Below are 24,294 nucleotides of genomic sequence, written 5' to 3'. Positions count from 1 at the left end.
GACCAGCATCAGATTCAAGATGGTATCAAAAGCCAGCCTGGTCTACAGAGTGAGTTCCAGGACAACCAGGGCTACACAGAGAAACCCTGTCTCAAAAAACCAACCAGCCAACAAAATAACAACAATGAAAACACTGGACAGAAGTAGGGGAGTTAGTACCTGCCAAGCTGTGGGCCACAGTTGCCAACCTGCTAATGTTCCTTGCTTTTTCCAGTATGGCCTACATTACTGAAGGTAAGCACGGAAAGGCCATTCAATAAAAGGCATTGCTGGCTGACATCACAACACCATGAGAGGCAGACAGGAAGGTGCCTCTTGACAGATTATCTGAAGAGTAGCCTGCTTATACAATCCAAGAAGGGATATTTGGGCCAATAACAGCCGTTTGTTTCACTAATGATGTGGTGTGTGTGTGTCCGTGTCCAAAGTCCGGATCCCCAAAAGACCACCAAGAAGACCAAATCTGATAGAAAAATCAAAGAGTCTTTAATTCGAGTTAACTCAGGCCTCTGCCAGAGAGACGTCAGGTAGCACAGGTTGAGGGTTTTTATAGTGGCTAGACAAGGGGGATTGGGGGATTCCAAGACTGCCTAGTTGCAGACCTGGAACTGGATCAAGCCCTGGTTAGGGGTATTTGGACTGAGCTGACTGGCTCTCTTGGTCTAGGGAATTCTAACATTTTAGTCTCCACAGAGGAACACCTAGAGCTGCTTGTCTGCTTCTGATTGGCCCTTCCCTGGAGAGGTGGGGGTGGGGGGGAAGGTGTTCCAGTTCTCTCTGTAACTAGGGCAAAGGTCAGGGGCAGTTGGGAGTGTGTGTGTAGGGGGGAGGCATCCTGTTCAGGCCTTTTTGCTGTGGCTGTACTTCTGCTAAGGCCTGGGGTGTGTGAGGTGGCTGCAGAGACAGCACAACCACCCTCCATTTTGTCATTAATCCACCTGCCACAGTGGTCCCTCCACCAGGGTAAGTGCGCCCTCTCTGGCCAAGTGAAAATGATTAATTCAGGTATGTAACTGCACAAAGTCCTGGCCCAGGTTGTGAGGACAGGGCCAAGACAATCAGTTGCAATCTTTTGTGTAGGTCTATCTAGGTGTCCTTGGGGTGTTAAGACAGATGGTGCAGCCTGGAGGGTAAATCTTGCTAACTGTTTGACTCAGTCCTTTTGCTGGAGGCAGCTCCATCAACAAGAGGGAGTCCAATGGCTGCTCATTAAGAGTTAAATTCCCATCTACAGTGTTTTTGTGACTGCTGACATAAAGCACTTACTTGTAATGGTGCATACATCTTCACCGTCAACCTCCCTGAATGTAAAATCACCTAGAGGAGACACCTCTGGGTGTGTCTGTAAGGCTGTTCCCTGAGAAGTTTAACTGGGAAGTGAAAACCTACCCGGAAGATGGGTGGACGCGTCTCATGGACTGGTGTCCTAGACCGAATGGGGGTGGGGGTGGGGGGGTAAGCTGCGTGTTTCAAAAAAAAAAAAAAAAACAACTAATCAAATGATTAACCAGCTAACAAGGGAGCCGCGTGTCTCAATAACCAGTTAACAAATTAATCAAGTCAATAGGAAAGAAGCTATTTCAAAAACCAAGCTGCCAATTAACCAACTACCGAAGATACTTCCAGCGCCCGGTGTCTCAAGACTAGCCCACGCTGCCTTCTCCGCAGCGGCTCCATCTCCGTCAACCGGAAGCTCCCGGCTCCCTTGTGCAGCACACCGGAAGTGTCCGAGCAGCTGGACCCCCAAGCCTGCTCAAAGTGTTCCGCGAGACGCGGAGCATTGTGGGTGGTGGTGGTGAACGGTTGGCTTCCGTCTGGGCGGCAGCGGCCGGCTTTCGGGGAGTGTGGCGTGCAGTCTCCGCGTCCCTCCTTGTTACTGCGTCTCCACCGTGCTGCCCGCAGGCCGCTGCCAGCATGTCGGGCGTGCGAGCCGTGCGCATCAGCATCGAGTCGGCCTGCGAGAAGCAAGTGCAGGAGGTGGGCCTCGATGGCACCGAGACGTACTTGCAGCCGCTGTCTATGTCTCAGAACCTGGCGCGCCTGGCGCAGCGCATCGACTTCAGCCAGGGCTCGGGCTCCGAGGAGGAGGAGGCGGCGGGGCCCGACGGCGACGCGCAGGACTGGGCGGGCGCCGGGGCCGAGCAGGACGACGAGGAGGGTGAGGTGTTCTCTGCCCCGAAGGTCTTCCCGAGGGGTAAAGTGCGTCTTGTGGTGCAGAGCTAGGCGGCCTTGAGCCTGTCACTTTGCTTCTCTGTGCATGTAGGTGATGAGTAGCAGCCGTCACTGTAAAGAGATGTGTTAACTGCAATGGGAAGGCCAACCTAGTCTGGACTCAGGTCGTGTACAGCGCAGCAGGCCGGGAGAAGCGTTGGGCCTTTTTTTTTTTTTTTGGACAAATTTAGATATTCTTTTATTATTATTATTGAATATAGATTATTCTTTCATACAGTACATCTCAAAGACAATTTCCCCTCCCTCCAATTCCTCCAATCCTCAACCTCCCCTTTTAACCAGGTCCACTCCCCCTCCATCTACATGCAGAAAAGAGCAAGTCTCCAAGAGAAAACACCCAAACACAACAAAAGAAGATAAAATAAGACAAGGCAAAAGCCCTCATATTAAGGCTGAACAAGTATGCCCTTGTGATAAGATAGAGTGTCTTAGTATATGCCCAGGAGTGGTATAGCTGGGTCTTCAGGTTGATCAGTTCCCAGTTTTCTGAGAAACTGCTATATTGATTGTTAGAACAGCTGAAAGCTTTGCCGGAATTTTGGTGGAGTCGGGTGATTGTTAAAGATGACCTCGGAAGCTTTGAAGTGAATGAATTACGAGGAAACAAAACTCAAAGAGGAATTTGGAGAAGCAACCAGACTGGATTTTAGATTCTCCTTATTATCAGAAGTTTTTTTTTTTTTTTTTAAACCACAGTTCGTGATTTAGTGATGCAACAGGATCGGTATAAGTGGAGATGTTCCTTTAGAGTGTGGTAATACAGGCATTCCTAGCCCTCACCAGGAAGAGGCAGATTTCTAAATGGTCACAACAGTCTGAGCTAATAGTGAAACATTGTCTCAATAAGTAAATAAAAATTTAAATGTAGTGTTTCATAAAGTTGGTAGAAAATTAAAACATTGTTATTGGCCTGTGTTTTGAAAGGTAGATCAGCTCAGCAGTTGATCCATTTGCTCCATTAAATCCCCCACTTACAGAAAGAACTATACAGCACAAGTATATATTGAATTACAGTACTGACGTCCTTAGAAGAGCTTGACCTGTCTATTAAGTAGGAGTGCTTAAATGTGACACGCCTCCAGGTTTCCAAACGTCCTATGGCAGTGGTTCTCAGGGTTGTGACCTCCTTGGTCATTTACCAGATACATACGTTACGATTCATAACAGTAGCGAAATTACAGTTATCAAGTAGCACCAAAATAATTTTATGGTTGGGGGTCACCACAACGTGAGGAACTGTATTAAAGGGTCGCAGTGTTAGGGAGGTTGAGATCTGCTGTCCTAGGGTGTGTGAAAGAATGAATGAGTCCTATATGCTGGTGTGAGGTGTCTCTAGGACACAGCGAATGAAGGAAAGGGCAGGTAACAGAAGAATAGGAACATATGTGTGTAAATTAGCGGAAGAACCTTTGGAAGGGTTTATCCCCACTGTTAATAGTGGGTATGTCTCAGAAGGGAGGATACTCAGACCTGGGAATAAAGGAAAACTCACTTTCACTCCCTGGTGCTTTTAGCTTGAATTCTGTGGAGTGAGCATGTATTAAACATTGATTAAAAGGAAACTATGCTCTTGCAGCCAGTAGCAATGCTGGTGTTGTAGGCCATTTGAAGCTTTGCCTGTTTTTTTACAGTTTAGAAACCCACTACAGTTATTCAAGTTCTATGCTGGAAGGGAGCAGGTTGTTTACAGTTCAGTGCTTGTCTGGCATGAATGAAGCCCTAGGTTCAAAAAGATATTTGAGTGTCTACCTAAGACATAATGACAGATTTGGCCTGTGGAAATTAGATTGCATTTGTTTTGCCATAGAAGGAATGCTGTGTTAAATGTTAACAGCTCAAGATAGGGTGGTGAGGAGGAGATAAAGGGATGGTTTGGAAGAAAACCTGATTCTCCTTTTCATAAATTAAAAACAATGATTTATTTAAATTCATTTATGTGCATTGGTGAGAAGGTGTCAGATCCCCTGGAACTAGAGTTACAGACAGCTGTGAGCTACTATGTGGGTGTTGGGAATTGAACCCAGGTGCTCTGGAAGAGCAGCCAGTGCTCTTAATTGCTGAGCCATCTCTCCAGCTCCCTTTTCATACTGTTAAAACCTCTAAACTTCCTTCTTTTATTCAATATAACTAGTAAAGCGTTTCTGTTTTTCCTTTCTGTTTTTCAGGGTTGGTAAAATTCCAACCTTCTCTGTGGCCTTGGGACTCGGTGAGGAACAATCTGCGAAGTGCCCTCACGGAGATGTGTGTACTCTACGATGTCCTCAGTATTGTCAGGGACAGAAAGTTCATGACTCTGGACCCCGTCTCTCAGGATGCGCTTCCTCCCAAACAGGTACATGTGGCTTTAACCAAACAGCTTCTCTTGAGTCCTGGGACCAACATTTGGTTGTATGCATTTTATTTTCTTGAAAAATGAAATCCACGAGCTAGAGAGCTGGCTTAATGAGTAAGAGCACATATTGTTGCACATGACCGGAGTTGAGTCTTAGCGACCATATCAGACAGCTCACAACTGCCTGCAGCTCCAGCTCCAGGAGATCAGACACTCCTCTGACCTCTTCATATGCACAGACACACATGCTCACATATTAGAGTAACATTATTATTAAGAAAGAGAAAAATTAAGTCCCCGTGAAGATGTAAGGACTGAGCGCTTCATAGATGAGGAGCATCTTTGAGTCAGGCTCCTTTAAGTAGGAACAGAGTGATATGGTCTCTCTCCCATCTGAGTATTAGCCAGCCTCACCCAGCTTAGCTAGCTTCTAAAGTCAGCTGAGATTGGGGGTATTCAGAGCAGTATGGTCATAGAAGACTGTGGCCTTTTTATAAAACTTACCTGTGTCTTTTTGCTTTGTTTTTTGATATATTCCTACAGTCAGAAAACTTGCACTTATTAGACTTATCACTTGGTTGTTGTGGTATCCACAATCTGAGGTCAGTTTTCAACATCTTCAGTCAGTGAGTGTAGTGCTGTGTGACTGACACCAGTCACAATTTCAAAAGTACTTTAGTAGGTTTAAAGTGTGTTCCCAGGAGGTACCTACCTGGTCATATGTCGTTTATTGTAAGCTGGGCATTGATGTGTGCGCGCATGTGTGTGGAAGGGTGTAGAGGACGGGGTTACTTTGGGTGTCTGCCGCAGTTGCTCTCTGAATTGTTCTCTCTTTGAGTCGGCTTCTCTGTCTTTCCGAATGTAAAATTCTCCACTTGGCTGGATTGGCTGCCCAGCAAGCCTCCAGAGATGTCCCTCCTCCCTGGGCCTGGGCTCCCAGGTGCGTGTGCCTGCACTGGGCTTTGTGGGGTGCTGGAGCTGGAACTCAGCAGGCCCTCGTGCTGGCACGGCAAGCCCTTTGCCGACTGTCATCCTCTTCCTCCCTGTTTCCGTTTGTTCCTTTGTTTTCATTACCAATTTCCTGCTTGAGAACGAAGAGATGGAGTTTTAAAGTTATCTGAAATCGTTTGGAACTCCAGTTTTGGATAGGAAAGATGCTGACTTCTTTTTGATAGAGTCCTCAGACACTGCAGCTGATCTCTAAGAAGAAGTCCCTGGCTGGAGCAGCTCAGATCCTACTGAAGGGGGCAGAAAGACTGACCAAGTCTGTGACTGAGAACCAGGAAAACAAGCTCCAGCGAGACTTCAACTCTGAACTCTTGAGGCTGCGGCAGCACTGGAAACTGAGGAAGGTCGGAGATAAGATCCTGGGCGACCTGAGCTACAGAAGCGCAGGTACAGATTCTGACCTTAGATACTGCTTTGTGTGAGCAAAGGGGGTAAACTATGATGTCTCCCAGCCTCCTTTCGTGATCATTTCTCAGCTCCCTGTTGTACAGTGGTATTTAATTTCTTTACCTGTAAACCAGAACATTCTTGGCAGGGCCTGGTGTCAAACACCTGGAGTCCTAACACTTGAAGGCTGAGTGGGAGGGTCGACAGTTCAAGGCAAGCTTTGCCTACATGAGACCCTATCTTTAAAACCCCACATAGGGGGCTGGAGAGATGGCTCAGAGGTTAAGAGCACTGACTGCTCTTCCAGAGGTCCTGAGTTCAATTCCCAGCAACCACATGGTGGCTCACAACCACCTGTAATGAGATCTGGTGCCCTCTTCTGGCCTGCAGTCACATATGCTGTATACATAATAAATAAATAAATCTTAAAAAAAAAAAAAACCCACATAGACCAGTCTTACTATAGTCCTATAATAAACAACCTACCATCAGTTTGAAAACCTTTTAGATACATTTAAGAGAGAGTTCAAGGATGGGCTGTTTAAGGTTCAGAGCTCAATGGGAGATGGCCAAACATTCCTGCTGGGATGCTTGAGAACAGTAGTAGAAATGTACCAGACTCCTTGTGCCAGAGTCAGACTGTTATTAAAACACAGTGAGTCAGGGGTCAGTGCTCCTACACTGATGTGAATTCTACTCCAAGATGAATCGGGGCTTTCTGGTTTTAGATACTGTAAGTTCTTTCTCCCAAAACAATTATGGGCAAATATTTAATTTTTCTTTGTGGTGGTCCTTTGAGATTATAGAAGAATTTAGTTGCATTCTTTAACTGCAAGAAGATCCTGACTGTCTTCCCTTGTTAGACAGGCATTGGACCTAACCATCCACTCATAATGTAGCAGTTACTTAGACTTCTGACCTGCACAGAGGTGCTTCACATAAAAGTAGAGGAACTGGCTGAAAATAGTACTGTAAGCACTGTTGATCTGTCCTTCTGATGCTGAACTCAGATCTAAGGAATGTACTCATAGAGGCATGTTCATTTTATCAACGCTCCATTAGTTACAGTGTGTGGCTTGTGGAGGTCACCACCATGCTTGCATAGTATTATTTTGTTGTTGTCTTTTGGTTTTATTTTGACATACGGTCTCATTGTATAGCTCTGGCTGGCCTAGAATTCACTGTGTAGACCAGGCTGGCCTCACACTCTGTAGATTTACCTGCCTCTACCTCTCGTCCACTTCCTCTTTTGGTTTGGCTCAGCAGTGTCTCCTCTCTCTGCACATACACATTTCCAGTGGAAAGAATTCATGCTTTAGTGATGTGGGTGTGACGTGCTATACTTGACAGTTTGTGTTTAGTTAATGTGCTATGTTAATTTTTTTAATCTTTAATACCCAATTAGGCTCTCTCTTTCCCCATCATGGCACCTTTGAAGTGATTAAGAATACAGACATTGATTTGGATAAAAAGATACCAGAAGATTACTGTCCTCTGGATGTCCAGATTCCTAGTGATTTAGAGGGGTCTGCATACATCAAGGTACTGATTAGAGTCTTTTTCAAGCCATTTCTTGCCAATTACCCAGAAGCAACTTTGCTAACGTTTTTCATGTTGTCTAGGTTTCGATTCAGAAACAGGCTCCGGACATAGGTGATCTTGGCACAGTCAACCTTTTTAAGAGACCGTTGCCCAAATCCAAGCCAGGTATGTCATGGCATCCAACCTCCACTCTACACTCATATAGTCAGTAAGCCAAACAGAGAGAGAGGAAAAGAGACTTGTGCTGTGAAAACAGTAGGAAGCCCATCTTTAAAAGCAAGTTGGGGGTTATTGAAGATGGTTTAAACATTGAGGGTTGAGGGAAGGAGGGGTGCTCAGAAAGGCACCCCAGAGCATGGATATGGGTTTTTCAAAGAACTGTCATCTGTTTTGGCTTTTTGAGGTAATCTTTGACTTTAAACTCATAATCCTTCTGCCTCAGCCTCTTGTGTCCTGGAATTGCAGGAGGTAAGAGCCATGATTGCTTCTGGAAGTGAACTTCTTATAATTTATGAGTAAACCACTAGTGAAGGAAGAGCTGTGTGTTTTTGTAGATTGTAAAAGAAGTAAGATTTCAACCCATCCAGGGCTCAGGGAAAGTAGAGACAGAAAGGACGTAGGAGCCAGAGGTGGGGAGGAGGGCTGTGAAGCAGTGTGTTCTGGGTATGACACACCTGTTACACAGGTGCTCTCTGTGGCTGTGGTTACCTGCTGCAGATTAGTACAAGACTGGGCCCTCGCCGTTTTACTGTGGATGGCCGAGGGGCTCGTGAGGCCCCAGACCCTTACTGAGGGACTAGAGGCAGCTAATGGTTTCTAGGCAAGGTGCAGCATTTTCCTCGGTGGTGTAGTGCAGGGGTCCCTGCAGTCTTTACAGCCAGCAGCAAAATGATCCAGGTGAGGTAAATATGAAACTTGGTTCATATTGATTTAGTCAGCGTCACTGGCACATCTTAGCCATCACCAGTTCATCTTAACTGAGCCATCACTGATTTATCTAAGTCAGCCATCACTGTTCATCTTAGTCAGTCATTACTGTTCATCTTAGTCATCGTCACTGTTCATCTTAGTCATCATCACTGTTCACCTTAGTCATCATCACTGTTCATCTTAGTCATCATCACTGTTCATCTTAGTCATCATCACTGTTCACCTTAGTCATCATCACTGTTCACCTTAGTCATCATCACTGTTCACCTTAGTCATCATCACTGTTCACCTTAGTCATCATCACTGTTCATCTTAGTCATCACTGTTCATCTTAGTCATCGTCACTGTTCATCTTAGTCATCATCACTGTTCACCTTAGTCATCATCACTGTTCACCTTAGTCATCATCACTGTTCACCTTAGTCATCATCACTGTTCATCTTAGTCATCATCACTGTTCACCTTAGTCATCATCACTGTTCATCTTAGTCATCACTGTTCATCTTAGTCATCATCACTGTTCATCTTAGTCATCATCACTGTTCACCTTAGTCATCATCACTGTTCACCTTAGTCATCATCACTGTTCATCTTAGTCATCATCACTGTTCATCTTAGTCATCATCACTGTTCATCTTAGTCATCATCACTGTTCACCTTAGTCATCATCACTGTTCATCTTAGTCATCGTCACTGTTCATTTTAGTCATCATCACTGTTCATCTTAGTCATCATCACTGTTCATCTTAGTCATCATCACTGTTCATCTTAGTCAGCTGTCACTGGCTCAGACTTCAAGAGTCTGACACCGGGTCATTTATTTTAGCCATATTTAAGCACAGCACAATTTTGGAAAAAAAAGTTGTTTTGATAACAATTAACTCAGTCCTGTGTGTACAACAAAGCTTAGGTCATGTTTACATTGAAACTCTTTACAAGGTACATCTGGCTTCTTTCCTAAAAATGTTCTGTTGACTCAGAGACAGTGCTCAAGATAAAGGTCTAGGGAGAATGACTGAAGTGATCGTAACGTCCGTGGGAGTTCAGGATTTGGCCTGGTCCTGTGATAACATAGAATTCACTTAGGCTGCTGTAAAGTACATGTGACATCGTCACAAGGATGGGCTTAAGGGACTTAGAAGCAATGCTCAGGATATAAAGGGAAAGGTCTGGGACAAATAAAACATAAATTCTGGGGAATGTGGGTGAAGCTTGGCTCTATAGACAGAGAAGGATCACAGGTTTTAAAATACATCCTTATCCAGTATCCTGGGAGGAAGACATGGTAAACATAACCTCCCTTTGAAGAGATAAGCCTGGATGTTTACTTTTTCTGGGTTCTCCAGTACTTATCTGTGTATACAAGAACCTCTAGCCCTATACAATGTAGCCACTGATTAGTTGCCTGTATTCCTGTAGATAATCTCATGCTCAATAATCTCAATCTCGTTCCTGTAAATAATCTAATCTCATGCTCAGAGCAGCCACAAACTGTCTATCTGTCTGTATTGTCTTTGTCTCTCGAACGCACGCACGCACGCACGCACGAGGGGGGGTGTCTTTGGAAGAAGAGTTAGAGTAGGAGAGGAAAGGGATAAGGGAGACAGTGGTGAGAATGAACAGAAGTTTGTTTGCATCTGTCAAATTGTCAGAAAAATTTAAGTGAGATTTTATGTTAGAGAAAAGACTATACCAATATTCTGAACCTTGATTATGAAGTCAGGTTATCATTTGTGCACTGTGTAATCTGGCTGGACACTGGGATTATACATGCCTTCTGTCTTCCAGGTTCCCCACATTGGCAGACGAAATTAGAAGCAGCACAAAACGTCCTTCTTTGTAAAGAAATTTTTGCACAGCTTTCTCGGGAAGCCGTTCAGATTAAGTCTCAGATCCCTCACATTGTGGTGAAAAACCAGATCATCTCTCAACCCTTCCCAAGTAAGAGCAGCCAGCCTGCTCAGGCCTGTAAACAGGACTTTATGGTGTGTGTGTGCTGTGAGAGGGCTGCAGGAACAGGCTGTGCCACTGTATCCAGTAATGCAATGTGCCAGCGGTGCCACCCATTCTGTTCTATGTCCTGACAGGGACATCTTGGCTTTCACGGTATATGTTTAAAAACGGGTGGTGCTGTGGTAGTTGCTGTAGTTCAGTCGCTGCTGTCAGATGGCGTTTTATTTCAAGGATACTGCCTTTTCTAAACGAGGTTCCAATTTAAAAATACTTTGCAAAACTCCTCCTGATTTGTAGAAGTGAGATTTTTGTTCAGAAGCAAACGGGCTTAACCTAGAAATCAGTTGTCATTAGCTATGCACGTGGTTTAGGCAGTGGTTCTCAACCTGTGGGTCATGACCCCTTTGGGGCTACATGTCAGGTATTTGTGTTACAACTCCTAACAGTAGCAGAATTACGTTATAAAGTAACAACTAAATCATTTTATGGTTGGGGTCACCACAACATGAGGAACTGAATTAAAGGGTTACAGCATTAGGAAGTTTGAGAACCACTTGTTTAGGGTTAGACATGAACAGTTTTCCCTATTACTTTTGGGAACAGGGAGGAGAGCCTGTTAAAACCAGGTACTAACTGCATGTTGAAACAGAACTAGAAAAGCTTGTTTTTAAGATTGTGTGTTTGTGAAAACAAGAGTTGCATTTCCCCCAGCCTTCAGCTGCACTCAGGAGCAGCACCACATTACAGTGTGGAACCACAGTGTCCTAGCCTGTGGGAGTTTACCATGTTAAGTAAGGGGTCATTGGAGTCAAGGTGCTAACATGAAGTAATTGGAGAGTGTCTTGAGAATGCGCCTGATTGTCCTTTGTGAAGTTGGTCTCGGTGTCCAGTGCTTGGCTCTCTGCATCTGTCCTGCCTCTCTCTACACAGGCTTGCAGTTGTCCATTTCCCTGTGCCACTCCTCAAATGATAAGAAGTCCCAGAAATGTGCCACAGAGAAGCCGGGTCCGGAGGATCACCTCTATGTTCTGGAGCACAACTTGCACCTGCTGATCAGAGAGGTAACTGAGCACGGCTGAGCAGTGTACAAGCCTCCACCATTGCGCCAGCAACCTGCAGCAGTGTGGAAAGGCCTGCTGTGTGCCAGGGATTCAGAGACAATCAGTGCATTGGCCTTGCTCGCAGGATAACTTGTAGCACTAGGGATGTACAGCACGTTCTGGAGTTACCATGGGAAGCGTGTGCCACTGGACAGAAAAAGGCCGTGGTGGGGAGGGCTGGGCTGCACGGTAATGTCCTGTTCTGAGAATCTCTATAGATGAATACATTCCAGCCTCCCACCTCTCTGCCCCCAACTCCCAAGGTGGCGTTCCGTTGGTCATAATGGTATACAAGCCTGTGTTTTTAAAAGGTTTTCAGACTGAGGATTTCACTCAGGGTTGAGCACTTGCTTAGCATGGGTGATGCTCAGTGTTACATGTTTCTTGGGTTCTACCAGACAGTCTAGGACAGTTAATCTGATCATGATATGAGACTTAATGAAGAATGCTTTGTAATTTAAAACTTGGAAGATAAAATTGCAGCTCAAAGGAGCCCTCCTCTTTGTAGACTTGAGTCATGCCCATGGCCACTCAGTGCATTTGTCTCTGTAGCAAGAAGATGATGATGATGATTTGGAGGCAGAGTCTCACTATGTAGTCCTGGCTAACCTGTACCAACCTATGTAGGTAGATCAGGTTGGCATCTGCCCCCTGAGTACTGAAATTAAAAGCATTGCTACTACGTCTGGCAAGATTACTTTTTAATTTATTACTTTGATTATTTCCAAATATTTGAGCCAAGCTTTGATTAAACATTTTTGTCATGCTTATTACGTAGGTGCTGGTTATTAAAGTGGCTTTTTTTTGTCAGTTTCATAAACAGACCTTGAGTTCCATCGTGATGCCTCACCCAGCAAGTGCTCCTTTTGGCCACAAGAGAATGAGACTTTCAGGTCCTCAAGCTTTTGATAAAAATGAAATTAATTCAATACAGTCCACAGAAGGACTCCTAGAAAAAATCATCAAACAAGCCAAGCATATTTTTCTGCGGAGCAGGTAAGAATGAAGAAATTACTGCTTTTCTCTGACATTGGGTCCTCTTCCTGCTCTCTCTAGTGTGTGGTCATTTTGAGTGTATGTAAAGTTCTTTTTTCCTGTAGGGAGAAAGCGGCTGAGAGTAAGGTTATGGTGATGGACTGGGTCCTCCGGGCTAGCTGGATGCTCTGTTTTTTTGTTTGTTTGTTTGTTTGTTTGAGACAGAGTTTCTCTGTGTAGCTTTGAAGCCTTCCCTGTATCTCGCTCTGTAGCCCAGGCTGGTCTTGAACTCACAGAGATCCGCCTGCCTCTGCCTCCCAAGTGCCGGGATTAAAGGCGTGCACCACCACCGCCTGGCTGAATGCTCTGTTTTTAATACCACCCTGAACTGGTGCTAACAGTTGGCTGATAGCCAGGAAAACAACTTTTCTCCTGGCTTTGTGTTTTGTTTGGCAGCCCATTTTTGAGGCCTTATTCTCATATGTTGATTTAATTGTTACTGGGGGCAAATAGCATTAAAGCTGTTTTCACTGATAAGCTGGTTGAGGCTTTGATAATTTAGTCAATTTGCTCAAGGCTACACAGCTAAAGATAGCAGCCCAAGGTTGTGTAAGCCCAAACAGGCCTTGTCTTTCTGTTTTGAGAAGGGTTTCACTGTAGACCTGGCCTTGAACTGACAGGTCCGTGGCCTCTGCCTGCCCGAGGCACCAAAGGCATGTGCTGCCACACCGGCTTTGTTGTCCATCTTCCATGCTCAGTATTTGCAGGATAGCGGGCGTGATGAGAGGGAGGGCATCTTGCTGTGTTGAAGGCTGCTCTCTCCATCGTTACCGTAGCTGATGGGGAGGTCTATTTCCACTTGATAATCTTGCCTTGGAAGTTCTGTGGCATTGTCAGTTAATAGGTGATATTGCTGATGGATGTCTTGATTTTCAGTGTCTTCTTCCCAGTTGTCTTGGTGATGTTATCTAGGGGTGCAGGAACAGGTTTATTTTCTCTGTCAATCAAAATAGTAAATGGCAGGAGGGCTGGAGAGATGCCTCAGCTGTTAATAAGAGCACTAGCTGCTCTTCCAGAGACTTGGGTTCAATTCCCAGCACCCACATGGTAGCTCACAACTGTCTGTGTCTCCAGTTCCAGGGGATCCAACATTTTCACACAGACATACATATAGGTAAAAGTAAGTAAATAAGTAAATAAATAAATCGCGGGTTTTTTTTTTTTTTTTGTTTTTTTTTTTAAGTAAGTTAAACAGCAAGAAAGATTACCAGAATAAATCTTGAGGGGTCCTAGCAGAGCCATCTAGTGGTACCTGGGAATCAGGGTCCCCTCTTAAGATTGAAACAGTTTATTAGAGTTTAAAAGGGACCACCACCACCCACCCCACCCACCCACCCTCCCTCCCCCGGCAGGAAAGCTGTGAGTCTCCCAGCCGCCTGGAAGGAAGGAGAGTGTGGAGAAGAGAAGGAGCCATGGAGTGCAGCCTGAGCTGAGGCAGTGAGAGGTCGGAGCTTTAGCAGAAGAGCAGGGAAGCCCAAGGCAATTGTTAGGGAGCTAAAAACACAACACAAGCTCCTGCCAGCACCCAAGGAAAAAAGACAGAAGAAAAAGAAATAGTTATGTCTTTCTGAGTCAGGCCTGAACAGGATAGGTAGACCTAGCTAAACCTCACACTTTGTAGTACCAGGGTGAAGATATTCTGGGAAAGAAAAGTACACATTATCTTAAGGTACCTGCTTTGCTTCCTAGGGGTGATCTACTAGCTAGGTCCCTGCCTCACCCCACTAGATTAACCTTTCAGGAAAGAGACAAGGGCTTGTCTTCCCCTGGAGGCAGATTCCGTTCTTTACAATGGTTTATTAGGACGTTTGCTTATGGTCCCAGCAGGAATAAAAACGTGGATTCTTCAGCTTCTAGTCAGCTGAATTAGGAAGAGGTTTTAGAGTGCTGTGATGCAGCAGAAGGAAGGTGGGATGGAAGGTGGGATGGATTTAAGACCAGCTTAATCACTGACATGCCCCTTAGTGTCCAAGGCCCTCCATTTATTCCTGCTTCACTGTGGGTGTATATAAAAGCCTGGTCTTGGGACAAATTGAGTAACGTGTGCAGATGTGTCTTAAAAACATTAAAGTGCTGTGTCTGAGGTACTGCTTTCCTTTATGGATTTCAGTGATAGATGGTATTGATATAAATGTGTTGTTAGTCTTACATTTTTCTCATTGACCATGAAGTTAAATATTCCTTGAAATATGTACAAATTGTGTAGTGTGGAGGGTACTTGTGTGCATGCTGCCACACCTGAGGATCATTAATGTGCTGGTGACGTTTTATGTGTGTGTGCAGTGAATGAGTTGTGGTTGTTTTTGTTGTTTTGTTTTTTCTTGAGACAGGATCTTAGTCTATGGAGCTCTTTCCAGAACTTGCTTTGTAGACCAGGCTGGCCTTGAACTCACAGAGCTCTGCCTACTTCTGTCTCCTGAGTTCTGGGATTAAAAGTGTACACCACCGTGCCCAGCCAATCCTGTTACTTTTTTGTTTTGTTCTGCAGTACTGGATCAGCCTGTGTGTGCTGGGCAAGTACTCTCCCACTAGCCTACACCATAGCCCCAGTAAGATAGGGGTTTATGTAGACCTTGGGCTGCACTCAGCTTTGCTTTCCTCCTGCCTCCTCTTCATAGGCCTGCGCGCGCTCTTGCTCTCTCTCTTTCTTTCTCTCTCTCAAAACAAAAACACTTAGAATCATTTAATCATTACTATTATACATTTTTCTTTCATTAAGTGTTTCTCAAAGATATTTTAGTAGCTGTTAACATAGCATTAGATACATATTCCATGATTTATTTCCCCAGTTAGTGGCTGTGTGTGTGTGTGTGTGTGTGTGTGTGTGTGTGTGTGTGTGTGTGGCTATGGATCAAGCTTGGCAGCTAGCACTTGGAGGCAAGCCCCTGCCACTGAGCTGCGTCCAGTATGTTGGTATTTGCTGAGCAGAACATCCTCATGCACTTGTCTACTGCAGGGACTTTGAAGCGTTGTTTGGGAAAGGAAAGGAAGCGAAGAGCAAACCTTGAGTGTGTGCAAATGCCTCTTGGGCTGTTCTCCTGTGTTCTGCTTCCTTCCAGCTTCTTTCTGTTTCTGATAAAGTACTAGGGTCAGAGAGATAGTGAGAACTAAGGTGGTGGCCTGGTGGGTGCACATACCTTGTGCTTTGGATTTAAGCACTGTTTAAGATAAAAAGGATGGCTGCTTCGGAATTTTGTTCCTGGCTTTGGACTCTGAAGTTAAACCCCACGCTGTTCCTGAGCTTATTTCTGTATGATCCAGTGCAAATGCTTAACCTGTTTTCAAGCTGAATGTAATGGAGGGTTGTCCTACAATCCTACCATGTCGAGGTAGAGGCAGGAGGATTGGGAATTCAAGGCCAGTTCTGGCTACAAGAGACCCTGTCTTAACCTACTCCTCCTCATTTTAAAAAAAAAAAAAAAGAAGGAAGGAAGGAAGGAGGCTTTCTTAGGCAGCAGAGCTTACCTAAAGCCAGGCAAGGCACACAGTGTAACCTCAGCACTCAGGAGACCGAGCTGCGACTACAGAGGGATAGACTGCTTCAAAGCAAGATGAGATGAAAAACAAAAGCCAACGCCTGCCAAACACACAGGGCTGTTAGGAGAACAGATGATAGTGCTCTTGACCACATGCAGTGTTAGATGCTTAGGGGTAGCAAGCATTGCTGACTTTCCTGGTGGGTGATGTTTGGATTGTGCTCAAGGCTCTGGTTTGCCTTGATTATGATTTTAATAACAGGTCTGGGTGTGTCCCAAGTCACTTGTTGCCAGAGATCAGGCACTAACACCTGGGAATGGTGCGTGACAGATAGTACCTGGGAAGTATCTTACTGTATGGTGATAAGTTTTCATGAGCAGGACAGGATGAATGGAGTCGTAAAGGAACCAGCCCGTCAGGATAATGAGAGGTGGTGTGTGTGTTACAGTGCAAAACTGGGACCAACAGAGCAGTGTGTGCAGGGGCTCCCAGAATCAGCTCATGTCTCTAGAAGCTTCACCTTCTAAATGGTGATATGATCAAAAAGTAGGCAAAAATGAAAATGTTTAGGTTTTTGTAAAATTGATGCTTTCATTTATATGATTTTTAATTTTCCTTTTAAAGAACGGCTGCTACGATTGACAGCTTGGCAAGTCGTATTGAAGATCCCCAGATCCAGGCCCACTGGTCAAACATCAATGACGTTTATGAGTCTAGTGTCAAAGTGTTAATCACATCTCAAGGTTATGAACAAATATGCAAGTAAGTGTCATAGCACATCACACAGGCAGCTGCTGAGGTGCTGGCTGCGTCTTTCTCCAAGGGACTCTATAAAGCCTCAAGTTATTTGCTAGTTGTCAGGGAGTTCCCATAAATTATATCACCTGTAAAGTGTTTGCAAAAACAAGAGGTAAGAGGCTGGAGAGATGGCTCAGTGCTCTTCCAGGGGACCTGAGTTCCGTCCCTAGTACCCACATCAGGTGACTCACAACTGCTTATAACTCTAGCTCCAGGGAATCTTAGATTCTCTTCTGACCTCCAGGGGTGCCTGCACATATGTTACATACACATACAAATCTTTTTTAAAAACACATAAACTCTCTTGTGTACAGCTTTGTGGTGGGCCATATTCATAGCTGTCCTTAGCCACATGCAACCTCTGGGCTCCCAGTCAAACATGCCTAGGTTTTAAAGTGGAAAATGAGCCCCAGCATTGAGCAGAAAGCTACCTCACTTGCTGAGACAAGCCTGTGTCAGGTCTTGTCTAGAGGCTGTGCACGTCTAGTGTGTCAGGTGTGAGTTTGGCCTCCAAGTCTACACTCAGCATTGTCTGCTCAGGGCAGTCTGAGTTTGTAGTTCTCTCCTGACTTGGCGTTGCCCTTGGTTCTGATGCACGAGTTGATAATTGTGCCTCTCAACCAGGTTGACCATTGTGTGTCTGTGAAAGTGCAGCACAGTCCTTGTTCTGGCATTCTTAGGCAGATGCTTGATAAGGTGTACGGCTCAGAATGCTTGTTTGGTGCGTTCAAGGCCCTGGGTTCTATTCCCAACATTGCAACAAAAAGAAGTGTGTTTTCGGTTTGATCCCCAACACCTTATCATAAACTGGGTGTGGTGGTATACACCTGTAATCCCAGAGCTTGGGAGGTGGAGGCAGAAAGATTGCAGTGAGGTCAAGGCCAGCCTGGGCTTTACAAAACAAAATCATGTCTTTAAAAACTGCAATAAAAAGGTACAGCTGCAACCCCCTGTGTTGGTCTGAGAGACCTGATCCTGCCTCTCCAGGCTCTGCACGTGCTTAGATGCTAACTTAAGACAGCTAGCTGGCCACTGTGAGCAAAGCACTCCCCTGTGAGGGAGGAGCAGAAGATCTGCATGCAGTACTAACTTTCAATAACAATAAACAAGCATGAGATGAAGTACAGAAAGTAAAAGTATGTGATGTGAAGGAACTGAGGGGAGTGTGTTTCCCATTTATTTCCTTATTTGGGCACTGTCGTGTATGCATGCCATGGTACATGCCTAGAGGTAAAGGACAATCTGTGGAAGTTGGTTCTCTCCTTCCACCATGTGGGTACCTGGGATTGAACTCGGGTCCTCAGGCTTGGCTGCAAGAACTCTTATCCACTTCTTTTTTTTTTTTTTGGTTTTTCGAGACAGGGTTTCTCTGTGTAGCTTTGTGCCTTTCCTGGAACTCGCTTTGGAGACTAGGCTGTCCTCGAACTCACAGAGATCTGCCTAGCTCTGCCTCCTGAGTGCTGGGATTAAAGGCGTGCGCCACCACCACCCGGCCTTATCCACTTCTTAAGTCAGGGCCAGTCCCACATATCCTGCCATTTGGGGGATGAAGTGTGCTGCTGTGCGTATGTCCTATGATAACTCCAACTAGCCTGCTGTGGAGCTAGTGCTGGGTGCAGACTTCTAGGAAGTCTGCCTTGGATCTCATTCGGTGGAGGCTATGAAACCACCCTCCTCTCCGTAACATAAAAGTTCGTTTAGGTTGTCAGAACTGCTGCCGTCTTTGTCCATGCTGTCAACATGATGTAAAGATCCTTGCGATTGTACAGACTAGAGTGTGTATCTGCAGGTCCATCCAGCTGCAGTTGAACATTGGTGTTGAGCAGGTACGAGTTGTGCACAGAGACGGACGGGTGATCACGTTGTCTCATCAGGAGCAGGAGCTGCAGGATTTCCTTCTGTCTCAGGTATGTTGCACACTGTGTTTTGATTGGAGTTTTTGTTGTTTTCTTTCTTTGAGATAGGGTCTCACTGTGGCTCAGCCAGCCTGAAATGAGTTGTGCAGCCCAGTGGTCCCCAGCCTCTGCCTGCTGGTTGCTGGAATTGCTAGTGTGCAGCATATGCCCAGCCACACTTCAAGCCTCAAGTCCCTTGTTTAACTGCTTAACGAACACATTGAACAAGCAGTACTGCCATGGTTAGAGAAGGAGAAGCCATTGTTTCCACCCGTCACTCATTTCCAGTGCACACTCCTGGTCCGTCTTCTGTCCTGGTTTTATTTGCACTCGTTTGTGGTGCAGTGAAGGATGTGCAGTTCTGCAGGCAGCAGGGTTTCTGTCTTTCACAATTGTCGGGGAATAGGACCTCTCTGGGGTGGGGAAGGGTTAGCCCAAGGAAAGCAGAGAGAGTAAGACAGATGCCAACTACAGCAGCCGTTATCCATAGTAACAAGTGCAGTGATTGAGTCTTTGACCCTGGAGAGGGCTGCTCCTGTGAAAGGGCAGTACAGAAAGTACAGACTTGTTCTGTGACACTGGAGTGTAAGAAGAGCTTTGGTCTGCCTTCTTGCTTGGGATTATCTAGTACAGTATGAACTATGGCAGAAAAGGTAGGATTTTGTTTTGTTTTGTTTTTAATGCTAACGTAAAATAATGATTATTCACACAAAGTAAGAAAAAAATATGTTAAAGTTTCCTCCAGGTGCAGTACTCTCATAGAGGATTTATCTCCTCGGTGCCTGGTAATCAGGTGCATCTGTGAGGGCCATGGCTAACTTAGCCCTAGCTGGCTACAGCCTAAGTGGGTTTGGCTAACTGGAGTGCACACAGATGTGTTGGAGTATCTCAGAGAATGGCATGTCTAGAGACGAAGGTCTGCAAGTGGACAGGGACCAGGGAAAGCAGGTAGTGGTGCTGCCGCTGCCCTGGTGCTGCCGCTGCCCTGGTGCTGCCGCTGCCCTGGTGCTGCTGCCTTCACTGTTGGTGGTAGAGTGCATTCTACCAGGATGAGAATGAAGAACAGGGAGGATGCTGTTTACTAAGGGTCAGCTGATCATGTGAGCCTGAGGTCAGTAGTCTTCTGGCCGTGAGGGCTGTCATGTAGAACAAGCCACTTGATGAGCAGATGAGCAGCTTTTTGTCATGATGTCCAACTGACCTAGCCAACCTCACGGGGACAGTGGCAGGAGGACAAGACCTGACCCACTCTGTTCCTTACCATTCTGCATTACCGGCCGCATTAGGTATACCCACTTAGATGGCTGCCGTTACCTAAAGCCAGAGAACATAGTAAGCTAATGGTGTCTGCACTCCAGCTGCCAGTGGACACAGAGAGACAGTACCAGGCAGCTGCAGTTTCTGTAGGGAAGGTGGGAATCTGCCCTCCTCTAGTAGTCACAGAAGTCCTCAACTTTGGGCCAGAGGTTGAGAACCCCAACACACTTAGAATTACATCAGATCACCAAAGTGGGCCTGTGACTCAGTCACATCTTCTCATTCACAGATGTCACAGCACCAGGTGCACGCAGTTCAGCAGCTTGCCAAGGTTATGGGCTGGCAGGTCCTCAGCTTCAGCAATCATGTGGGACTCGGACCCATAGAGAGCATTGGCAATGCCTCTGCCATCACAGTGGCCTCCCCGAGTGGTGACTATGCTATTTCAGGTACTTCCCACTGCTCCAAATGGGAGGCAACTCTGTAACATTATGATGCTTTAATAACATTTATCTCTAGGATGAGCTGACATGTTTACACTGCTGTTATCTGATGTTATTTGTTACTCCAGACAGGAGTGTGTGTGTGTGTGTGTGTGTGTGTGTGTGTGTGTGTGTGTGTGTGTAGGGGGAGGGACAGAGGGAGGAAAGAGTGTGTGTGAGAACTTACTAAGCAAGCCTTCTGTTCTTATAACTAAGAATATTGGGAAGTTCAAGGGGCCATTTTTTAATTCTTACCTGCATCAGTTAAAACTTCATTAAGACCAAGCATTCTCCCTTTATTTACTTTTTTCTTTTTCTGGGAGACCAGGTCTTGTGTGCAGTTTAGGCTGGCTTCAAACTCTGTGTAGCTCAGGCTGGCATTGTAGCCCAGGCCAGCCTTGGTCCTCCTGTCTCAGCCTTTGAGGGCTTGGATTACAGGTCACCACACCTGGCACATCTTGTCTAATTTTTATAGAACGAATAATTCAAAGATATTTAAATCATCTTAGAGTGTGAGCAAAAATTTGTAATTGGATGTCTGACAAGATGGTGTAGCAAGTAAAGGCACTTTCCGTGATGTGCTTTTGATGACCTCTTTGATCCCAAGAACCACATGTTGGTCAGAGATAACAATTGAAAGTTGTCTTCTGGGTCTACAGAGTGAGATCCAGGATGGGCACCGAAACTACACAGAGAACCCTGTCTCGAAACAAACAAACAAACAAACAAAAAGCTGTGTTCTGACTTTCACACGTACATACACACATGCATTCATACATACACATGCATAAATTATTAATAAATATAGTATTTTGGAACTGAGACACACTGCCCTTGAACTTACTATGTAGCCAAAACTAGCCTTGAACTCCTGATCCTGCAGACTGCACCACTAGGTGCCAGGCCTCAGGGTGTACCAAACCAGGTGCCGGGGCTTAGAATATGCACCACCAGGTGCCAGGGTTAGAGGTGTGCACCACCAGGTGCCAGGGCTCAGGGTATGCACCACCAGGTGCCAGGGTTAGAGGTGTGCACCACCAGGTGCCGGGGTTAGGGGTGTGCACCGCCAGGTGCTGGGGTTAGGGGTGTGCACTGCCAGGTGCCGGGGTTAGGGGTGTGCACCGCTAGGTGCCAGGGCTCAGGGTGTGCACCGCCAGGTGCCGGGGTTAGGGGTGTGCACCACCAGGTGCCAGGGCTCAGGGTGTGCACCGCCAGGTGCCGGGGTTAGGGGTGTGCACCACTGTGGCCAGCTCCTGAAGTACTTGTTAAGGAGATTGGGTAGGTTTCTGTGCTCACAGAAGGAAGTTCGGGTTTTCCATCACTTCCTGGGTTGCAGTGTGTGTACTGATGTTTGGTTTCTCAATAGTTCGTAACGGCCCCGAGAGTGGCAGCAAGATTATGGTCCAGTTTCCCCGGAACCAGTGCAAAGACCTTCCGAAAAGTGATGTTCTACAGGACAGCAAGTGGAGTCATCTCCGTGGACCGTTCAAGGAGGTTCAGTGGAACAAGATGGAGGGCCGTAATTTCGTTTATAAAATGGAACTGCTCATGTCTGCACTGAGCCCCTGTCTGTTGTGATTTTTCTCCAGAACAGGTTCCAGAAACATGGACTTCGTTGTCTGCAGATCAGTTACAAGCACAAGGGAGAGATGTCTTCCATATAAGTACTGGCACTCCAGTCCTTCACAGGAGCACTGTGTAAAAGTTAGCAGCTGGCACCCTCACTTTATAAGTGACGAGTGCTTTGGAAGGGGAAAGTTTATGTACAGTTGTAGTATACAGTATGGGGAGATGTAAAATAATACATTTTTTATACGGCTAGCCTGAAAACATTACTAACTTAAGGGCTTGAATTTGCTTTTTAAAATAAAAATCCTATCTTTGATGTTAACTTTGTTTAAAATCTCCAAGTGCTTTGTGAATGTAAGCTGTATCAAATCAGCCACTCCTGCTGTCTCTTTAAAAACCATCTAAGAAGCACATCTTTGACACAGTCACTGAGCACAGCAGGCCCTTTCCCTGAAGTTCACCAAGATCACCCACAGGAAGCAGTCCTCCCCAGCACTGGGGTTCTTGGGGTGTCTGGGAAGTGACGCCCATCTCACTCACCTGGGTCAACAAGAGCAGGTTAAGAAGTTCCTCAGCAGGGAGCGCAGAAGGAGACGGGTGCAGTCTAGGACTTGCTTCTGAGTAGTCCGTTTTCCCACTTACGTCCCTTATCCACTCTAGACATGCCCACCCTGCTCTCGATGCTTCCTGGTTCCTAGGAGTCTTTGACTTTCTCAGCGGAAAGAGGTCATCAGATATTGCTTTTTGGTGTGAGTTTTTGCTCTGTGTTTTGAGACACAATCTTACTCTGTATCGAAGGTTGGCCTTGAATTTGTGACAATTCTGCTTCAGCCTCTGAAGTATGATTCTAGACAGTTGCCAAGTTCGGGTGTTTTTCACTTTAAAGGTGTTTGGACTTGGTGTCCTGCCTCACTTTGTACAGAAACCAAGAAAACCTACCACGATACAGCCCTGTTTTCCCTGTTAGTGGTGACTGAGTCTTTGTATAAAACCTTCCATAGAGCTGACTGCACTTGACTTGAGATTTGACAAGTTAAGTCTGAGATATAAAGGAGACATGCCAAGTGTGGTGGCACATGTCTATAATCCCAGGACTAGGGAGTTGGAGACAGGAAGATCAGGAGTTCAAAGTCAAGCTGATCTGCATGAGATTCCATTTGATTTTTCGAGACAGTTTCTCTGTGTAGTCTTAGCTATCCTGGAACTCACTCTGTAGACCAGGCTGGCCTCGAACTCACAGAGATCTGCTTGTCTCTGTCTCTCAAGTGCTGGGATTAAAGGCGTGCGCCACCACTGCCCAGCTGAGATTCTGTTTTAAAAAGTAAAATAAATGTGACATACAAACTGAGGAACCTGGCAATAACTAATGAAGCGGGTACACTAGGAAGGCGCGGAACATAGCACCCCGTTTTCTCTCCCCTCTCAGCCTTGCAGGAGGGCCCAATTGGGGCCCCTTGTTGGAAATGCTGATTGGCTTAAACTACTGAGGAATAAAATAGAAAACTGAATTACTTAATAAGTCTACTTTGTTTAGTCAGGGAAAAGGTCCTAAAGCAGGCAAAGGATGAGGTTCCTGAAGAAAAATATTTGCAGGCATAGCTGGGTCTGTTAGACCAATGGAATTTAGCCTTCCCCTATGTACACTGTAAACCAAGTCCAAGGTAGACACTTTGACTCATCCTACATTGGCAGTGTCCCCTGGAACCCCTCCATTTCATAAAGCACAGAATTCCCAGATAGACAAAGGCATCACCAGTGGGGAGCCAGGCTGGGGAGATGGCCTCGGGGGAGCACTTGAAGTGAGTGTGAGGACAGGCTTGGGTCCCAGCATCTACATAAATGTTAGATGATTGTAACAATCTGCCTCTCATCCCAGTTTCCTGTGACAGAGCCGGGGTCCCCAGAGCCAGCTCTATCTCAGCCTATAAATTAGAGAGCCATTGAGGAAGATCATGGACATCAACCTCATATCTCCATGTGCACAGTACATGCACACATACCACACATGAAAAAATATGAGTGGAAACCATGTGCCTGTAATCTGAGGTAATAATAGAAAGTTGGCCTAAGATTTTCACTTTTGCGTAGTGTGCTCTAAGCCTTTAATCTCAGAGGGAGGCAGAGGCATACGGAGTTCCAGGCCATCTGGGGCTGCATAGGGAGAACTCTGTCTCAAAATTTAAAAAATTAAAAAAAAAATATGTCGTGGAATAAAAAGGATTTTAGTAAAGAGACATGAAGTAACGCCAAGACTCATCAGAAAGAGCGGTAGGTGATGTGTACTGACTAAACAGGTT

The 24,294-nt window shown here is 45.7% G+C and overlaps 1 protein-coding gene across 1 annotated transcript; it reads left to right on the top strand.

The window, feature by feature from the left end:
* Positions 1-1,767: 1,767 nt before the first annotated feature.
* On the top strand, positions 1,768-22,319 carry Med17 (mediator complex subunit 17). Its single transcript, XM_052752746.1, has 12 exons — positions 1,768-2,158; positions 4,398-4,564; positions 5,740-5,959; positions 7,365-7,501; positions 7,582-7,666; positions 10,220-10,372; positions 11,315-11,445; positions 12,296-12,480; positions 16,621-16,758; positions 18,584-18,701; positions 20,236-20,395; positions 21,795-22,319. The coding sequence occupies exons 1-12, from the start codon at positions 1,915-1,917 to the stop codon at positions 22,004-22,006; spliced, it is 1,950 nt and encodes a 649-aa protein (XP_052608706.1). The 5' UTR covers positions 1,768-1,914; the 3' UTR covers positions 22,007-22,319.
* Positions 22,320-24,294: the final 1,975 nt, after the last annotated feature.

The sequence above is a fragment of the Peromyscus californicus genome, unplaced genomic scaffold, assembly GCF_007827085.1.
Source record: "Peromyscus californicus insignis strain IS unplaced genomic scaffold, ASM782708v3 Scaffold_11__1_contigs__length_118956290, whole genome shotgun sequence".
NCBI lineage: Eukaryota > Metazoa > Chordata > Mammalia > Rodentia > Cricetidae > Peromyscus > Peromyscus californicus.
The sequence above is the reverse complement of the archived record's forward strand: the minus strand, read 5'-3'. Positions and strand labels throughout refer to the sequence as shown.